Raw genomic sequence first — 17,522 nt, forward strand, 5'->3', positions numbered from 1 at the left:
GAAGTTTAAAAAAGTGGGCCTTGCATCTTTTTCTTATTGCACCCTTTGGGAAAAAGGTTTGGACACACCTGGTCTAGTTGCATATTCCTCTGTGTCCATGCTAATACTTCCCACTAGAAATGTCTTTGAGTCGGGAGGAGATTGACACAGGAGCAAGGAGGGAAGAAAGAGAAATGTTTTGGGTTAGTGATACAATCACTCCTCGATGTCTTCATTTGGAGGAGAAGCCTGCTAATAATGAAGTCAAGTCATGTCACAATTATTACTATCACCTCAAGTGTCCAATGTCTGCTTTATGTTTCAAGTGGAATTAACTTAAGCCAAATATTAACACTGTTCCACTTCGCAGATCCAATGATGAGCGTGTTTGGTATGTCTCCCCTTTCCTCCCTCCATCCCCATTGCACATTCAATCCATCTGTCCATATATCCATTTGCTTATCTACTTTTCCTCACAATGGTCACAGGTGTGCTGGAGCCTATCCCAGCTGAATTCGATACACCCTGAACTGGTTGCCAGACAACACACAGGACATACAAGTTAGACTGTTCCATTAAACTGGTATGCATGTTTTTGGAATATGGGAGGAAACTGGAAAACCCAGAGAAACCCCACGTAGGCACGGGGAGAACATGCAAACTCCACACAGGTAGGGCCGGAGCCGGAATCAAACCAAACCATTCACCACTGCACTGTGAGGTGTATGTGCTAACCAGTTGACCAGTGTGTCACCCCTGCCCAATGGATATTTGTAAATACTATATGTAATAATAATAATAATAATAATTTTTATGCATAATGTTTAATGCAAAAAATGAAGAACCATGAAAATGATTTTAATTTGATTCTTGTGTATTTGAGAAAATAGCAGCCTAATAAGTATGGGAAACTTCAGAAACAGATAGTGTAGTAACCACGAGCAAGTGTAATTAAGTTTTTTTAGTATCAAGTACTACCCTAAACAGAACAGAGAAAAGAAGACAGAAAATAGAAGAGACAGAAAAACAATTACCGACAGAGGGATACAGAACAGGAGTTTGCCGGGTTACCTTCTACAGCGCACTGCATTCTCAAATGAAAAGATTAAAGGAAGGGGAAAGGGAAAAAACAACCCCAGGCTAAGCTCCTGTAAGTGGAGCACAGTATAGATTTGGAATACACCTCATCAAACAGCCCAGATGCACTGAGCAGGCTCTGCAAGCCACGGAGATGTCACCACATCCCAGGCGGTTGCGCTGCAACAGAGGAAGGGAGCGAGTTTATGGAGGGGAAGCCAAGCAAAAGCCTATGATGATAGAGGTACGTATTGCGTTGTGTCATTGAGACGGTTTTTTTTTTTGGAAACCAGTGTCCATGCCAAAACACATGACCATTACCAAACGTCATGGGTTGCAGATATGCTGGAGTCTATCCCAACCATCTTCGCGCAACAGGCGGGATACACCTTGAATTGGTTGCCAGGCAATTGCAGGGCACACATTGATAAACAAACATTCACTCACAATCACACGTAGGGACAATTTAGAGCATTCAAACAACCTACAATACATGTTTTCGGAATGTGGGAGGAAACCAGAGTACCCAAAACCACACTGGCACAAGGAAAACATACAAACTCCAGACAGGAAGGCAGGAGGCCTGATTCAAACCTTGGACCTCTCCACTGTGAGGCAGACAACCTAACCAGTCATCCAGTGTGCCGTCGTTAAAAAAAAAAAAAAAATCCTATATGATTTATATTTTTACATATTTGTTTGGGGGTGTTGGTGGCGTCCCAGTGTTTAGAGCGTCAACCTCACAGTGCAGAGGTTGTGGCTTTGATCCCAGCGCCGCCCACACTGTGTGGAGTTTGCATGTTCTACCTGGGTGGATTTTCTCCGGCTACTCTGGTTTGCTCCCACATTCTAAAAACATGCATGGCAGGCCGTTTGAACACTCAAAATTATCCCTAGGTGTGAGTGTAAGTGTGGATTGTTGTTCGTCTCTATGTGCCCTGGATTGGCTGGCAACCAGTTAAGGGTGTATGGTATAGGCTCCAGCGACCCTTGTGCGGATAAATGGATAAGAAATTGGATGGATGGATGGATGGATGGATGGATGGATGGATGGAGGAATACAGGTCTGGACTTTTCTGTGGTTATTTAATATGTATAGTTTTGAAATACCGGAGGATGGCTTAGCACCCTCAATTCACATCCAAAGCACAAGATGCATGAGGCAGACATGCAGCTGGGAAGCTGCCACTTTATAATAATAATAATAATAATAATAATAATACATTTTATTTATAAGCGCCTTTCCAGACACCCAAGGACACTTTACAATAACAAAAAACACAAAACAATACTTTGGAATCCTGGCTGGGAATAGAGGGGGTTGGTAGCCCGAGTTGACCATGAAGGGGGACATGCCTGTCGCAGTGCTGATCGGTGAAATGTGAGTATAATCCACCCAGGGGAGGTGGTCTCCTGGTCTTGGTTTGCTTGTTCTGTCTGCCCATTGGTCTGTGGGTGAAAGCCTGCCAAAAGGCTGGTCGAGGTCCCTCCAGACATGAGGTGAACTGTGGACCCCTGTCCGACACAATGTCCATGTTAATTCTATGGGCGGTGGGGAGTGGAACAAAATGAACTGCCTTCAAGAACTGATCAATGATAGTGAGATTTGTGTAATAACCCTCTGATAGGGACAGACCAGTGACAAAGTCCACTGTGATGTGAGACCATGGCCGAGAAGGAATGGGTAAAGAGTGCAGGAGACCTGCCCCAGTTTGAGGAGAAGGTTTGTTGAGAGCGCAGAATGAGCATGAGGCGACATAATCACAATCATCTGCAGCCATAGACTCGCTTATCGCTTAACGCTTATCCAGAAGCGCTGCTGGATAAGCGAGGGTCTGATGGACCCCTGGTGTGTGATACATTAAGTGTGCCCCCACAGAAGCACACGCGTCCTGGTGGTAGGTAGAACTTGGCGTTTCCCTGGCTGGCATCCATCGGGAGCCATCTCAAGTGCGCCAAGCACTTCCTGTTCTACTGACCAGTGGACTCCCCCTACCACGCATTCAGAGGAGAGGAGTGTCTCAGTGTGGTTCTCCGCCTCCTCAGAGGCGAAGTGCAAGGAGAGGGCATCGGGCTTCCCATTCAGGGATCTAGGGCGGTAGGTGACGGTGAAGTCAAAATGCCGAAGGGTGTGGAGGGAGTACCATCTCCTGCAAGAGTAGAGGTAAGACAAACTTTTATGGCCCGTCGAGACAATAAAAGCCTCGGTCGCTCCCTCAAACCAATGCCGCCACTTCTGAAGAGCCAGAACCACCGCTAGCAATTTACATTTATAATTGCACTCAGCCGGGGAGAGATGTTGGGATAAGTAAGTGCAGGGTGCACCTTCTGATCTGCAGGCAGGCACTGAGCATGGCCCCCACTCCTGAATCTGATACGTTCACCTGTACCCACATCTGCTGCTCGGGATCAGGGTGAACTAGAATTGAGGCCTTTACAGAAATCTCTTCGACGGTCAAAAGCGCATTGAGCATCAGTGGACTACGTGACGCGAAGTTTACTGGAGGTCAACCGTGTAAGAGGCGCACCGATGCTGCTGTAGTTGTGAATGAATCGCCTGAAAAATTAGAGAACCAAAGAAAACATAGCTGCTTATGAGTGGCAGGAAGAGGCCACACACTGACTGCTTTGATTTGGGCAGGATTGACCCTGATTTGCCCTTTTTCCACCACGTAGCCCTCATATTTAACAGTGGAAACATTAAACTCACACTTCTCTGCCTTGACAAACAACGTATTTTCCAGCAGACTCCTGAGAAAATCCCTCATGTGATCCACATGCTCCTTCTGTGATCGAGAAAAAAAAAAGAAATAAGGTAAACAAACACCATCTTGTTTGGTCAGTGATGTACTGAGAGAATTGCTCAAGATTGGAATACTTTGTCAGCCCAATGGGCATGACCAGATACTCAACGTGGGCTAAATGGGTATTGAAGGCAGTTTTCCTTTCATTGTCCTCATGAATTCACACCAAGTGGGAGGTGTTACGCAAGTCCAATTTGGAGGACACCGTAGCATCATGAAGAGGGCTGAAAACAGAGTCAAGAAGTGGCAGCTCATCCTTGTTCTTTACCGTGGTAGAGTTTAGGCGAGTGTAGTCTACTTTGGACGTTACTCAAGTCAATAACTTCTGAGGCGTGGGCGGGGCCAGGGGATCTGGCGGGTAGTGCAGACCTTAGACAGTGGGCGTGGCAATGGTTGATCCAGTTCCGAATAATCCCTGTGACCCAGTCAATGTGGGGATTGTGCAATGTTAACAAGGTTATCCCTAAAATCACAGGTGTGAGTGGAGCGGATAGTATATAAAACTCAACTATTTCTTGATGGTTACTGGGGAAAACCAGGTTAAGGAGTGTAGTATGGCGTGTTACCGTTTTCAGGGGGCTTCCATCTATTGCTTGAACCTTCTAGAGGGAGGATAGCAGAGACAGTGAGAGCTTGTTATTTTGAAGATAGTCAATGTTGATTAAATTGTCATCGGCCTCTGAGTCGATCAGGACCAGGACAAGCAATGATCTTTTGACGAGTTAATCATATCTAGTCCACGTGTTTGGGAGTAGGAAGGGGAAGAGATTCGGCTCACCAATGTGTCCCTTTCTATTGGTGAGCCTTGTCTTTTTGGCAATTCGCAACAGCTGGCGAGGGAGTGGCCTCCCTGGCAGCGATTGAGCGTGGTCTGGTCGGTGACACAGAATGGTATTTATCTGGTCGTCTGACAGCGCGATTGTCATGAACGACAAAAACATCGCGCAGTTTGACAAAGCCAGAACAAGCAACTCAAAATGCACAGTGGAGCCCAGAATGTACCGGGCTGCTGATAGCATGTAGCATTGTTGCACTCCCGGACTTATATATGAATGGACTAACAATATACTTTTCTTTAATGATCTTAACTGTTAAAGTGCTGCAAAAAAAGAAATAATTTGACAAGAGGACAATTACCGGTACTTCAATCACAGCACTGCAATACATTATGTATGAAAACGGCGCCGTTTTGAGATAACAGCCACATCACCATAAGGGCAATGGCAAACTTGCCATCTGTCTTCTCGCTCTCTCACCCCATGTCTTCCATTTTCCTGCCTTTCCATCTGCATGTGATTTAGACACACTGGCTCAGGCAGTGGGGGAGGGCGGTTTGACCAAGTGAGAAGATTCAGAGCTGCCAGTAAGGGAGAGAAAGGGAGGAAGTTCACACAACTTTGTTTATTCTACTCAGACTGGGGCCACTGCGAGGCACAGTGACAAATCAAGACATTGGAGCAGTGGGAAAGTTGACCGCAGGGAGCTACGCCGAGAGTCTCCCACTGTCTGACTGTACTGACAGACACAGATAGAAGGGAGCCCTCTAAGCCAACACAAAATATGGCTACCAAATCTATGCGCTTCCTCTGCCTTTTAGGCATTCTCTTTGGGATTGCCTCTTCATCGTCTGTTGTCAGATTTGGAACAGAGCAACAGAGATCATTGAAAGTAAGTCATTTGTTATGATCTGTTTTCCAAACAATGCTATCCAGCATTGACTTTTGACACCAGTGTAATAGTATTCATTGTGAACACAGTTCATCCAGGATGGATGTTGCTGAATGGAAATATGCTGCTGTTTTAAATTATATCGCTTCGCCATTCCCTTATGGGTAAACTTGAGATGTGTAATGTCATGAGCAGAGCCTCAATACTCTGTCGTTTGTGCTTCCACAATGGCAATGCGCCATTTGCCCCACCCAGACTAACAAAAAGCAAAATAATGTGTTGACTTTATTCCTCTATGTTGTCAGAAAATGCTATACTGTGTTGTTTTCATGCCAAAGCCCGTGTTTTATTTGACTCTAATTTTAAAGAAATTACATTTAAAATGATGACTCCCTGTTAATGACCATGCTCATGCACAGAGGTTTATATTGTGAATTTTGTGATTTCCAAAGAATGAATGCATAACCTAAACACTGCAAATACTGTTCTCCCGTATTAATAATTAAGAGTTCAATAAACTCTTATATTTCTTTTATTGCTTGATACATATGCTGCGTTCTGTTTGGCATTACACACATTTGTACCATTTTACAATCAGAATTTTTAGAATATCAATATGATCACAACTTCATGTGCCATCTCAACTTCTGCAAATTAGTTAAATACTATGTCTAATAATAATTTATTGTCCAATTTCTTGATTGGGATTCAGCTATGTTAGTTACAGTATGTGTACATGGCCCATGCACGTTACTCCAGGATTGGGCGTTTCGTCAAATAGGATTTTTACAAGTCATTCCAAACATGGGAAAACAATTTCTCACAGCATAACCAATGAGGATTTCTTCCCTCCCCATATTTCTCAGAGTGTTCTGAGTGCTGGCCTCAACTCCTACAGACTGACTGTGTGCAGCTAAGATGACATTCTCACGACCTCGCATATTTTTTCCCCCATATAAAGGACATTCCGGGGGAGCTAGCATGAATAAGTTCTGAGTTTAAGCGCCCTTCCAAAGGTCACAGGAGGAATCTCCATCTGGTCATGAATTCAAAATGACATGTAATAATCTCACTGTTATTATTGAATCAACAGGGATGATTCGACTTGAACATATCTTCAGAAAGATGGAAACAGACGCATGAGTTAGATCGACATTATTAACACACACAACCTAAGCAAAGCTTCCATCACTTTTTACATTATCTTTATAAAACTGGAGACTCTGGAGATTGTTAGCTGACTGGTGAAGAGGCTTCACATTTCAAGAGAGGGCATGGCCCCAGAAGACCAGCGAGGGTGTTGACTTGAAGGAACACTCAATTGCTGAGACAAGACATGTTCTTGTGTTTGATAGCGTTTCTGCTCTGCCTCACACACACACGCACACACACACACACACACACACACACACACACACACACACACACACACACACACACACACACACACACACACACACACACACACACACACACACACACACGCACACACACACACACACACACAGAGCTTCAGGACGTAGCAAAGCCAAATCACAGTGACACAGGATGTCAAACAAGTGTGAACAATTGAAAGACTGTGACTTGCTGAATGTCATCTTTGTTATCCAGAAGAGTTAGAATAGTGGGAGGGTCACTCTGATGTTAAACAGTTAGTGGCTGCACTCAATTCTGATGCCAAATTCAAATCAAATGACTGAATATTACATTGACATTGTTTTACATACGTCACATTAAAAATGAAATATTTAGTATGCTGGAATCGGTTTCCCTCTTTCATACCTATTCGTCCTCTTGCCCGTGACCCAACAATGCATTACGTATTTGCACCATCTTGAACAATACACAGACAATTAAGGAAAACAGCGTGGCGGAACTTGACCACAATAAGCTAACTTCCGAAGAAGAACATCAAATGACAAAAGGAGCAGGAAGTTACGTAAACTACATCCACAAAGAACTTCAGCTATATCAACTCCGACAGGGAGCATGACAGAATTGCGCTCAATACCACACTGGGATCTGTACATTTAGAGAAAGATGCTTTTTTTCCCTTTTAATTACGTGTTGGGAAAAAAAGACACATTTTCCCCATTGTCTATCAAGAAAAGGTTCCCATTTCACAATCCGTAATATAAAGTTAAAAAAGACATTCACAAAGCTAAAGCAGAAAGTAAACCAAAGTGATAGACTTCCTTTTAGTCCCGGACCTTTTTTTTTCTTTCTTACAAACTCATTTTAAATCAGGTTTTGTAGAATCTTTTTTTTTTTTCATTCATGCACAACTAAATTGTGCCCATAGACAAATGACGTTTTTGATTATATGTTGGGCAGAAAGTGCCACTTGTGGCTTGGGGATAGAGTGATTTAAATTACTCATTAACATGAAAAGTTTGGGGGTTTTTTTCGACATGGAAAAAACAATTTTATATTGGACAATAGTTTCATTATGCTCTAATTATAGATGTAAGCCTTTAATTAGGCTTGCGTCTTTATTTGTATATATATTGATATGTGCTCTATAAATAACATTGAGTTGAGTTTATGGGAACTAATGTATACTTTTGCTCCCATATAATTCAAACTCTGGATTTAGATCTTGATGGAGCAGAGCGACATTTGCTGACCATCTGCTTCATCTCCTATAAGCACTTCCACCCCCTTCCCATGCATTCTCGATCGCCTAAGCACTGCAGCTGTTTCACATGTCATACTGTGGTCAAAGAGCCAAGGTCTGAACCGCGTCCAAACACTTTAGGTGACTTTAGTAATGGTAAATAACAGATACTCTGTCCCAAATGTTATTTTTCACATTTTGGACAGCTTTTGGGAGAAGAATTAGGTTCATGTTTAGATGGGAAATGGAAAATGTGTCTCATCTCCATTTACAGTTTCCATTCAAACACCGAAATGGTCTTGCCTACCCTGTTTTACTTTTCTAAGCTGCTCTATCCCTACTTTGCAGTGCCTCGGATCATCAGAAGCTCATAGGGGAAAGGGCTTTTTCCGTCTGTGGTACCAGATTATGAAATTTGGTGTTTGACACAGCATAAGATTTTGAGGCCTAGTTTTATTGTCTTGTCTGTTTTTACTGCTCGAAACTGTTTATAAATGATGTTTTATTGTCTTGAAAGATTAGATTTTTATACAGTATATCTTTATGCAAAACCTTTTTTGGTGGTTTTAAAGCGTTGTATAAATAACGATCAGAGGTACAAAGTACGTTTTCTTCTTGCTTTGCTATAGCTCTGTAGTTGCTTTATATAGTATTCTTGGGTTTTTTTTGTGTTGTGTTGCTTTTAGTCTTTTTTTGTAACTATTCTGTACATTGTCTTATGTATGATCTCCTTAAAAATAAGCATATCTAAACCGTTTACTCCAATTGATAAAGAAAACGCTGTACTAATGACAAGAATATTTTGAGCAAAAATTGCCATGGTTGTTTTTGTAGACACAACTGCATTCAATTTACCTTTTCAAAGGGTATTTGTTGACATGGTGAGTCACATCCTGTTTTATTTAACAGTCCATGTTGTGTGACGTTGTTTCAAAATCTTGCACTAGACACTACTCATGCCTTTAAAACCTTCCATGACAATGCCAGAAATCTGTCCTTGGACTGCAATAATTTCTGTTCCTTTTTTTAAAATATTCACTGTTTTCTGACTGGCTAAAGCAAAGTTTTTGCGGGATTATGTGACATATCTGGTGCCGTAAACATCTTGCTGTCCAGTGAAAAAGGTGAACAAAGTGAATCAACCTGACCAAATCAAAATTAAAATGACACTGAAAGGAAAGTAAATTGCGAGTATGAGCCATGAAGTAAGTCATTGGGAATTTTGTCATTTTGGGAATGCGTTTGTGTAACAATGTCAAATGGGTAAACTTAACTCAAACATGAATACTGCACTTAAATCTAAGACAACATGACTAAAGAATTTGAAAATGTCTCATGAATTTAAGGAGTGATGCGGGAAATTGAAATCAATTATTCATCCATCCATTCATACATTTTCTGATCCGCTTTATCCTCACAAGGGTCGCGGGGTGTGCTGGAGCCCATCCCAGCTGTCTTCGGGCAGTAGGTGGGGGACACCATGAATTGGTTGCCAGCCAATTGCAGGGCACACATAGACGAACAACCATCCCTGTTCACAGTCACACTTGGGGACAATTTCAAGTGTGTCATTAGCCTGCCACGCATGTTTTTGGAATGTGGGAGGAAACCGGAGAATACGGGAAAAAAACCCCTGCAGGCACGGGGAGAACATGCAAATTTAGCACATGCAATTCGGCTGGATTTTCACTACTGTAAATCATGTGTGTTCAAACTTTATTATCCGAGTGCAAAAAGTAAATCAAAACAGAAAGAAAGAACCTAGCATATTTTGCCTTTATCTTTTTGTGACACAGTTCGGCAATGAACTGAATGGCGATTCGATCCCACAAATGCAGACATAAACAAAAGTATGCCCAAAAATAATTATTTAATACCCCCCAAAAAAACCCACACCACACTGACAAAGTATAAACAGAATTCGCTGATCAAAAAGAACCAGGAAAAACAATACATTAACAAAAAGCGCTTGCTGAAGCAAGGAAATCCGAGATTATAAACGAAATGACTTGAGTTCAATTTCATGAAACAAAAACATGAGCATGATCAAAGACAAAATAACATAAAATACTTACAAGGCGAGAGACTAGAGAACAAAAACAATGACGAGATCGAGAGGTCTTGAGAATAACACTTGAGCAAGAACAGCAACAATATCAATAAGCAGACACCGATTTGGCACTTGGGAAGTCCTTAAATATACAGTATGTCTTAACTAGATGATCAAATCAGCAGCAGGTGTGAATGCTGGAGGAAAAGCCCTCCACTGCCACTTGCTGGAGAGACACAAGAACAGCATCATTACTTTTTAATTATGAAATATATTTTTTTCCCATGATAGTTTATTGTTTTCTTATAGTTTTTAATTGATATTCTTGTCTGCTCCTTAGGTTTGCGCTAAGGGATTTTTCCTTAGTGAGCAAAACAAATGCTTGCCCTGTAACTGCAAAGGCCATGCTGATCACTGTGAGGACATCACAGGCATTTGCTTTGTAAGTTAATCTTACATGACATGTTTGTATCAAAGACATAATGTTGATTTATTTCAGTAAGTGTTGGCTACATACAGTACATTTCTGATCACTTTGCATAAATTGGTCAAAAAAAGGCACAAGAGAAAAACGCAATCTCCTCAAGCTAATGCCACACAACCTCGTGCGTTTCCATGTTTTTATTGGAAGCGGCATAGAAATATTCATAATGCAGGGAGAAAAGTATGTGAACTTCATGGCTAATGACCTGTGCACAATAAGAGGAGAAATCCTTGAGTGTCAGCAAAAGACTTAGAGAGAGCTCTATTTTTGCTTTCTCGGGGCCTCGTATGTTGCTTATCATTGAATGAACAAACAATTTGCACATTTACCAAGAGTCCTGAACTCAACCCAATTGGGATGTTGTCGCACCACATCCCGAGAATATTGCTAAAGTCTAACTGTTTTGAGAGGTTCAACTGTTGTCCAACTATAGTCAGCATTTGGTTGAGGAGATTCACACAGTTGTGCATACTCATTTCGGCAGCTTGTGTTCTAGATCTTGTTCTTTCGGTCACGACCCGCAGCTTGTGACCATGAGTGAGGGTAGGACTATGTCACCTTTCAGCTCAGCTCCTTATTCTCCATGACAGACAGATACAGAGTCTGCATCACAGCAGACACTGCACTGATCAACCTCAATGTTAGCCACCTAATCCGGGATGTGGTTGAAATTCTGGTGGGAGGTGGGAGTTGAAATTCTTTCTGACAAGGAATTCTGCCAGATGTTCCCAACAAACCCTCACAATACGGACCAGCATCTTCCCCCACCATTGGAGCCAATTCACTGCCAGGTTGTGATCAGTTGGCAGTTCCGGCCCTCTTTTCACCCGAGTGTGGAAAACATGCGGCCGCAAATCCGATGATACGACCACAAAGTCAATCATCGAACTGTGGCTAAGGGTGTCCTGGTACAAAGTGTACATATGGACACCCTTACTGTATGTTTGAACATGGTGTACATGAAGGACAATCCATGACGAGCACAGGAGTCCAGTAGCATAACTGTTCTGATCAGGACAGCTCGGGTTGTGACCGGGGGAGCCATTTCACCCAAACACACACCTCAACGTCTCACTGTCAGTGCCCAAGTGAGCATTGAAATCACTAGTATCAATCAGCACTCTCCAGCACTCCTTCCAACGACTCCAAAAAGGGTGGGTACTCCGAACTACACTAAACCATAAGCACAAACAATGTTCAGGATCCGTTCTGTAACCTGAATTCTGGAGGTGGTTACCTTCTCACCTTCTACTTCACCTTCTACCTTCTCTTGTCACCGTGGGCAACGCCTGAGTGGAAAAGTGTCCAACCCCTCTCAAGAGGATGGGTACCAGAGCTGATGGGTACCGCATTGTGCGGCGGCGAGTCCAGCTATATCTAGTCGGAACTTTCCCTGCTAGAGAGGAGACATTTCACGTCCCGAGATCCAGTTTCTCTACATGGGGATTGGACCAAGAAGGTTCTGCCTTTGACCGCCAACCAGTTTACTATTCACCCGAACACTTTGGCCACTCCCTTAGGGGGTTAGCCCAAAGGAAGGGGGATCAATTTTGTCCTTTTGGGGTGAGACCGGCCGGGCCCCGTGAGTGAAGGTCTGGCCAGTAGACGCTTGCTTTCGAGCCCCACCTCCAGCCTGGCTCCAGAAGGAGGCAAGTCAAGTCAAGTCAACAGTATTTATAGAGCACTTTCAAACAGCCATCGCTGCATACAAAGTGCTGTACATGGAGCAAATTAACATGCACAATAAACAGTAACACAAATCGGTAATAAAGGCGGTAGAAAACACCAAACAGTAAAACCAAGAACAAATCTAAGTCTAATTCTAAGGCAAGCGGAAACTGGATGCAATTTTCTTATTCATCATAAATTGTCCCTTAGCCAGTCTTTGTCTAGTCACTCACCTTGGACCTGTTTTTCATTGGTAACCCAGCCACTACCATTAAGCCCCAGATAACCCAGGTCAAGGATCATTTGGCCACTCAAACCCCACCACTACAATAAGGTGATGTCGCATGTAGGGGTTTACACGTGGTGTTCACAGTAAAAACATGGACACAATATTGCAGCCGATGAGTTATAAGAACACTCCCTCAGTCCATTTTTGTGACCTATATATCTGAAATGTAGTCAGACATTCAGGAATTTCCAAAGGGTCTACATAATTTTTCTTCAAACTGTAAGGAACTACGAGCCTCCAGGGTCACACTTAGGAGAGGCTTCTTACTTGTCACAAGATCACTCATGTCAATTTTAGGTCTTAAAAAATCTGATCTGTTGTACTTGGACCCTTTCAGAATTGCAGCGATCACAGTATGGGTGATTTTTGTGAAATCTGCGAAGATGGCTACATGCTGGCACCAAGCCAGGTTGGACGCCATAGCTGCCAACCCTGCGCCTGCCCTCTCTCTGTCCCCTCAAATAAGTATGCATGTCTGTACTTTATCTTCACACTGAAAGTTCAATATTGCTGAGTGGTGCGCAGTATTTGAAATAATTTTGCCTGTGTTTTTATTTTTTTTTTCTGGCCAGTTTTGCAGTCCATTGTGACAGGCAGGGTGACATTCAACGGTGTAAGTGCAAAGAGGGTTATGCTGGACATATCTGTGAGAGGTGAGTACTGGGTAGGCTTATGTTGCCACAGCATTCAACATGTATCATCCACAGAGGTCGACAAGCACTTGTGCATAGAAGAGATTGACAAAGACAATGTATGTCGTTCCCCCTCCAGACCACCCTCATTATTTATATTATTTCTTTCATTTTCTGAAATTTTGCTTTATTCCTCTATATCCTCTCATCTACCAATCAAAATAACTGAACCATAGGTTTGAGTTACCCATGCCACATGCATTGCGAAATGTTACATTTGATTGTGCTGGCTTGAGCTTGACAGCAATGAAGGCCTCATATTCTTCAATAATAGAATACCACATTAAGTGAGAAAAAATTCCACACTATTAGTTTGAGTCAGGCCCACAAAAATATGAAGTCAATCCAAGAATTCAGAAATACATTTGTATTTTCAATTTTGGTCACTGTCCTTTTAGTCAACTTCCACTTGATCTAGCGACAAGGTTATTAGGATTCCTTTCTCTATTTAATGTGTCTCACACACACAAATCACACACGTACACACACAGAGTTATACACAAAGATTGTTACAAGCAACGTTTTTCATTAACATGTTCAGAATATGTATAAACTCAATGGGCACCACACTAAAATTTAAAAACAAAACATAATTGATTGTAAACCAAAACCAAAAGGTTACTTCATTGTATTAACGGCATTTTCTCCATCTAGGTGTGCTCCGGGTTACTATGGCATGCCAATGACAGTTGGTGGTTCCTGCAAGAGATGTGACTGTAATGACAACTCTGACCCAAACTTGATCTTTAATTGGTGCCACAATGTGACCGGCCATTGCCAGCATTGCTGGGGCAACACTGGCGGGCCAAATTGTGAGAGGTGTGCACAGGGTTTCTACGGTGATGCCATCGGTGCCAAGAACTGCAGAGGTTCGGGTGCACTTTGGAATGCTTACACAGTGAATTAAATTTGTGATGGTCCAATAACAGACCTGAATGTATGTAGAACTGCTTTGGAATTCTAAAGGATTGACATAGTTGCTATGGGTAAAACATGCTCATAATTCTTTGAACACACAATGACAAGAGATATTGTGTTACCTTCAAAACTCCAATTCCAATGACATGTGGGTGTTTTTGAAAATACATACTTAAAAGGATTTGCAAATCGTTTTCAACCTTTTCTCAAATGAACATACTTCAAAAACAAGATACAGTGGTAACTCTGCTTACAAATGTCTCTTCATACAAAATTTTCAAGTTACGAAACAACGCAACAGGTAAATATTGCCTCTTGTTACAAAAGAAATTTCAAGATCACAAAGGTAAAAAAATACAGCATGGATTGCTCCTCGCAGCTCTGTGTTTCCTGAACGCAACATACTTAAAGCTGCTCTGCCATTGGCTATTCCTGAGCATCTTCCTGGCATCCCATTGGCTAAGAAGGACCCCTACCGTATGTGTCTAAGTGTGTAGATAGACAGATAGATAGATATGTGTATATATACAGTGTCCTTGTCATTCGCCCCTTGCGCCATGATGCGTTCTGTTAGTTTTACGTAAATGTGAATCACCCAGAAAACGCGTTCACCAGTTGTTCGATCGCTCACAATGCTGATGTTTGCCTTGGACATTTTCAGTAGTTTTTGCCTGGCGTTTTGTAAAGAACTAATCCAAGGACGTTTGCTTTTGTCAGCTTTTAACGATCCTTCAAAAATGTCCAAGGCAAACATCAGCATAGTGTGCTATCACCCGACTGGTAAACACTTTCTCTGGGTGATTCATATTTACGTACAACTATCGGAACACCTCACGGCCCGAGGGACGAATGACGAGGACGATGCATCGACACATATCTGTGTGTCTACACACTTAGGCATGTAAGGTAGAAGTCTCTCTTAGCCAATGGGATGCCAGCATGATGTTCGGTAATAGCCAATAACAGAGCAGCTATAAGTATGTTGCGTTCAGGAAACTCAGAGCTGCGAGAAGCAGCCCATACTGTATTTTTACCTTTCGTACCTTGAAATTTCTCTCGGAACTAGAGACAATATTTTACTGTTGAGACGTTTAGTAACTAGAAAATTTCATATTAAGAGACATTCGTTAGTAGAGGTACCGCTGTATTAAATTGAATTTGGTTAAAATGTATGTACAAATCATTGTATTGTTTTTTTTTGTTTTAGTTTTTTAGTGTTTTTTTTAACGTTTTACACAATGTTTGAATACATTAAGTACTTTCCAGCAAAATAGTTATTTTCTTGTGTGTGTTTTTTTTTCCATATGAGCAACATGTGTGAACACATGGTTTTCATGATATGAAGCCTCTTGTTGAGACGTTGCAATTCCAAAAATAAACTTTTCACAATGCCCGTGACATATATTAACCTGTAACTCAATGCTGTGTGTCTTGTGTCTCTCTTAGAGTGTGAGTGCAATAAATGCGGCACATCATCATGTGATGACAGAACCGGAGTGTGTCACTGCAAACCAGGCGTCACCGGACGACTCTGTGACCGCTGTGAGGTAAGACAAACCTGGTCCCGCTGGTAAATGGTTCATTAAGATAAATTATTTAATTTATGGAGTTAATTGGGAGATGAAAAAAATTAAACAAGAGAAGACACACATTTTTAGTCGTAGCACAAGTACACCATTTGAGTTTTCAGAATTCCTGACCAAAATAAATACAGAATAAAAGGTTGACATCTCATGGATACATAGCACAGCCACTATTGTAGGTTCTAATCTATGCGCATTATAATGCAACACACCCTATATTTGGAAACAGTTTTGTAATGGCCATTCATTGATGGTGCGCCTTATAATCCGAAGTGCCTCATAGTGCAGAAAATATGGTACGTACAAACCCAATAATATTCAGTGAGCGGGGGACACAAAAATGTACCAGATCTTCACTATTCGCTGGTCAGCCAGGTACATATCCACATGTACATCTATATCCGGGGTCTCAAACTCATGCCCTGGGGGCCATTTGCAGGATGACAGTGTTCAGCACCCAATTGGACATCAAAGTTGAATGTTGGAGTCCCCACCTTTTTTGCCATGTTATTGCTGGACCGCTTTGTGTGTGTATGTGTGTGTTTCTTCATCACTCATAGGCTACCATAGCTCAGACTCAAGACATCGTTCAGAGAAACGTAATTCTGAAGTGAAAGGAAAAGATATCCTGTCACCCTGTGCCAGTAATGTATTTTTCTAAACCTGCTTTGAAGAGTAAGGTTGGCGATGAGAACAACCAAATTCAAGAAGCAGAGAGGCATCCCGACATAACCTGAATGCACATAGAATGTTGCGTTGCTAAAGAAATTAGATGCTGAGAAGTATGCAAAGTACCAGAGAGATCAGAGAAAGGACCGGGTTACCAATTTTGTTCATGTTCTGAAGACCCGTCAATGTTCTGAGCTATTATTCTTCAAGATTGAGGAATTTGTATTAGTTGTACTTTTTTTTAATACCCGAATCCCTTTTTTTGTCAAATACTTGATGCCAGACTCAAACCCAGACACTATCACCACATAAGTTGATTTTGTTCTAAAAGTCCTCATACATTTTTTGTTGGAGAAGTCTCTCAGTGAGCATTGGTACCAAGGAAGGTTGACCTTGGTTAGTGAAGTAGTTATTCTTGCCACTCGTCGATAAGGGCTTGATTTGTGCAGCATGCGACAAATAGTTGTCCCGTGGACATATTGCTCCCAGCATTCTTCTAACAGACTTCTGAGACCATCCCAGTACATGTTCATTTATACTGAGACTCGATTACAGACATGTGGACTCCATTATCACCGCCAGTAACTTAGATCATTCCGAAATCATCACGGAACTTCTGGAGTGAGTGGGCCGCACTGACAGTTAAGTGTCTTAATAATATTGTGTGCCCCTCTTTTCTTTTTCTAAAAAAAGAAAAAAGTTAAAGTATCGTCTGAATTTCATTCCACTTCAATGATTGTGTCACAAAAAAAAAATCCAAAAAAAAAATCACCCTGAAATATGCCAAATGGTCAAAAAGTTCAATGGGCTGAAATACTTTCTCAAGCCACTGTACTTTGGCTCCGGATTGTTAATGTAAATCTTGTTTCACAGTTCAACAGCTGTCAACACATGCACCAGATACATCAACTTCCTATCTCCTTCCAAGCCAAGTTCCTTTTTGGCTCAGTCGCAGCCATTGGAAACTGGCTATGTTGTATACATCTCATTTCCTCAGAGCCCGATTACACTGTCCTATGTTTTT

The 17,522-nt window shown here is 41.9% G+C and overlaps 1 protein-coding gene across 1 annotated transcript in view; it reads left to right on the forward strand.

The window, feature by feature from the left end:
* The first annotated feature begins 5,190 nt into the window (after positions 1-5,190).
* lama4 (laminin, alpha 4) overlaps positions 5,191-17,522 on the forward strand; it is a 60,764-nt gene continuing 48,432 nt past the window's right edge. Inside the window, exons 1-6 of the mRNA XM_052052124.1 lie at positions 5,191-5,528; positions 10,536-10,637; positions 12,974-13,101; positions 13,209-13,289; positions 13,983-14,197; positions 15,693-15,793. Of these exons, the coding sequence (XP_051908084.1) occupies positions 5,421-5,528; positions 10,536-10,637; positions 12,974-13,101; positions 13,209-13,289; positions 13,983-14,197; positions 15,693-15,793 (735 nt within the window). The 5' untranslated portion in view covers positions 5,191-5,420. The remainder of the gene's footprint in view (positions 5,529-10,535; positions 10,638-12,973; positions 13,102-13,208; positions 13,290-13,982; positions 14,198-15,692; positions 15,794-17,522) is intronic.

The sequence above is a fragment of the Hippocampus zosterae genome, chromosome 19, assembly GCF_025434085.1.
Source record: "Hippocampus zosterae strain Florida chromosome 19, ASM2543408v3, whole genome shotgun sequence".
Classification (NCBI taxonomy): Eukaryota; Metazoa; Chordata; class Actinopteri; order Syngnathiformes; family Syngnathidae; genus Hippocampus; species Hippocampus zosterae.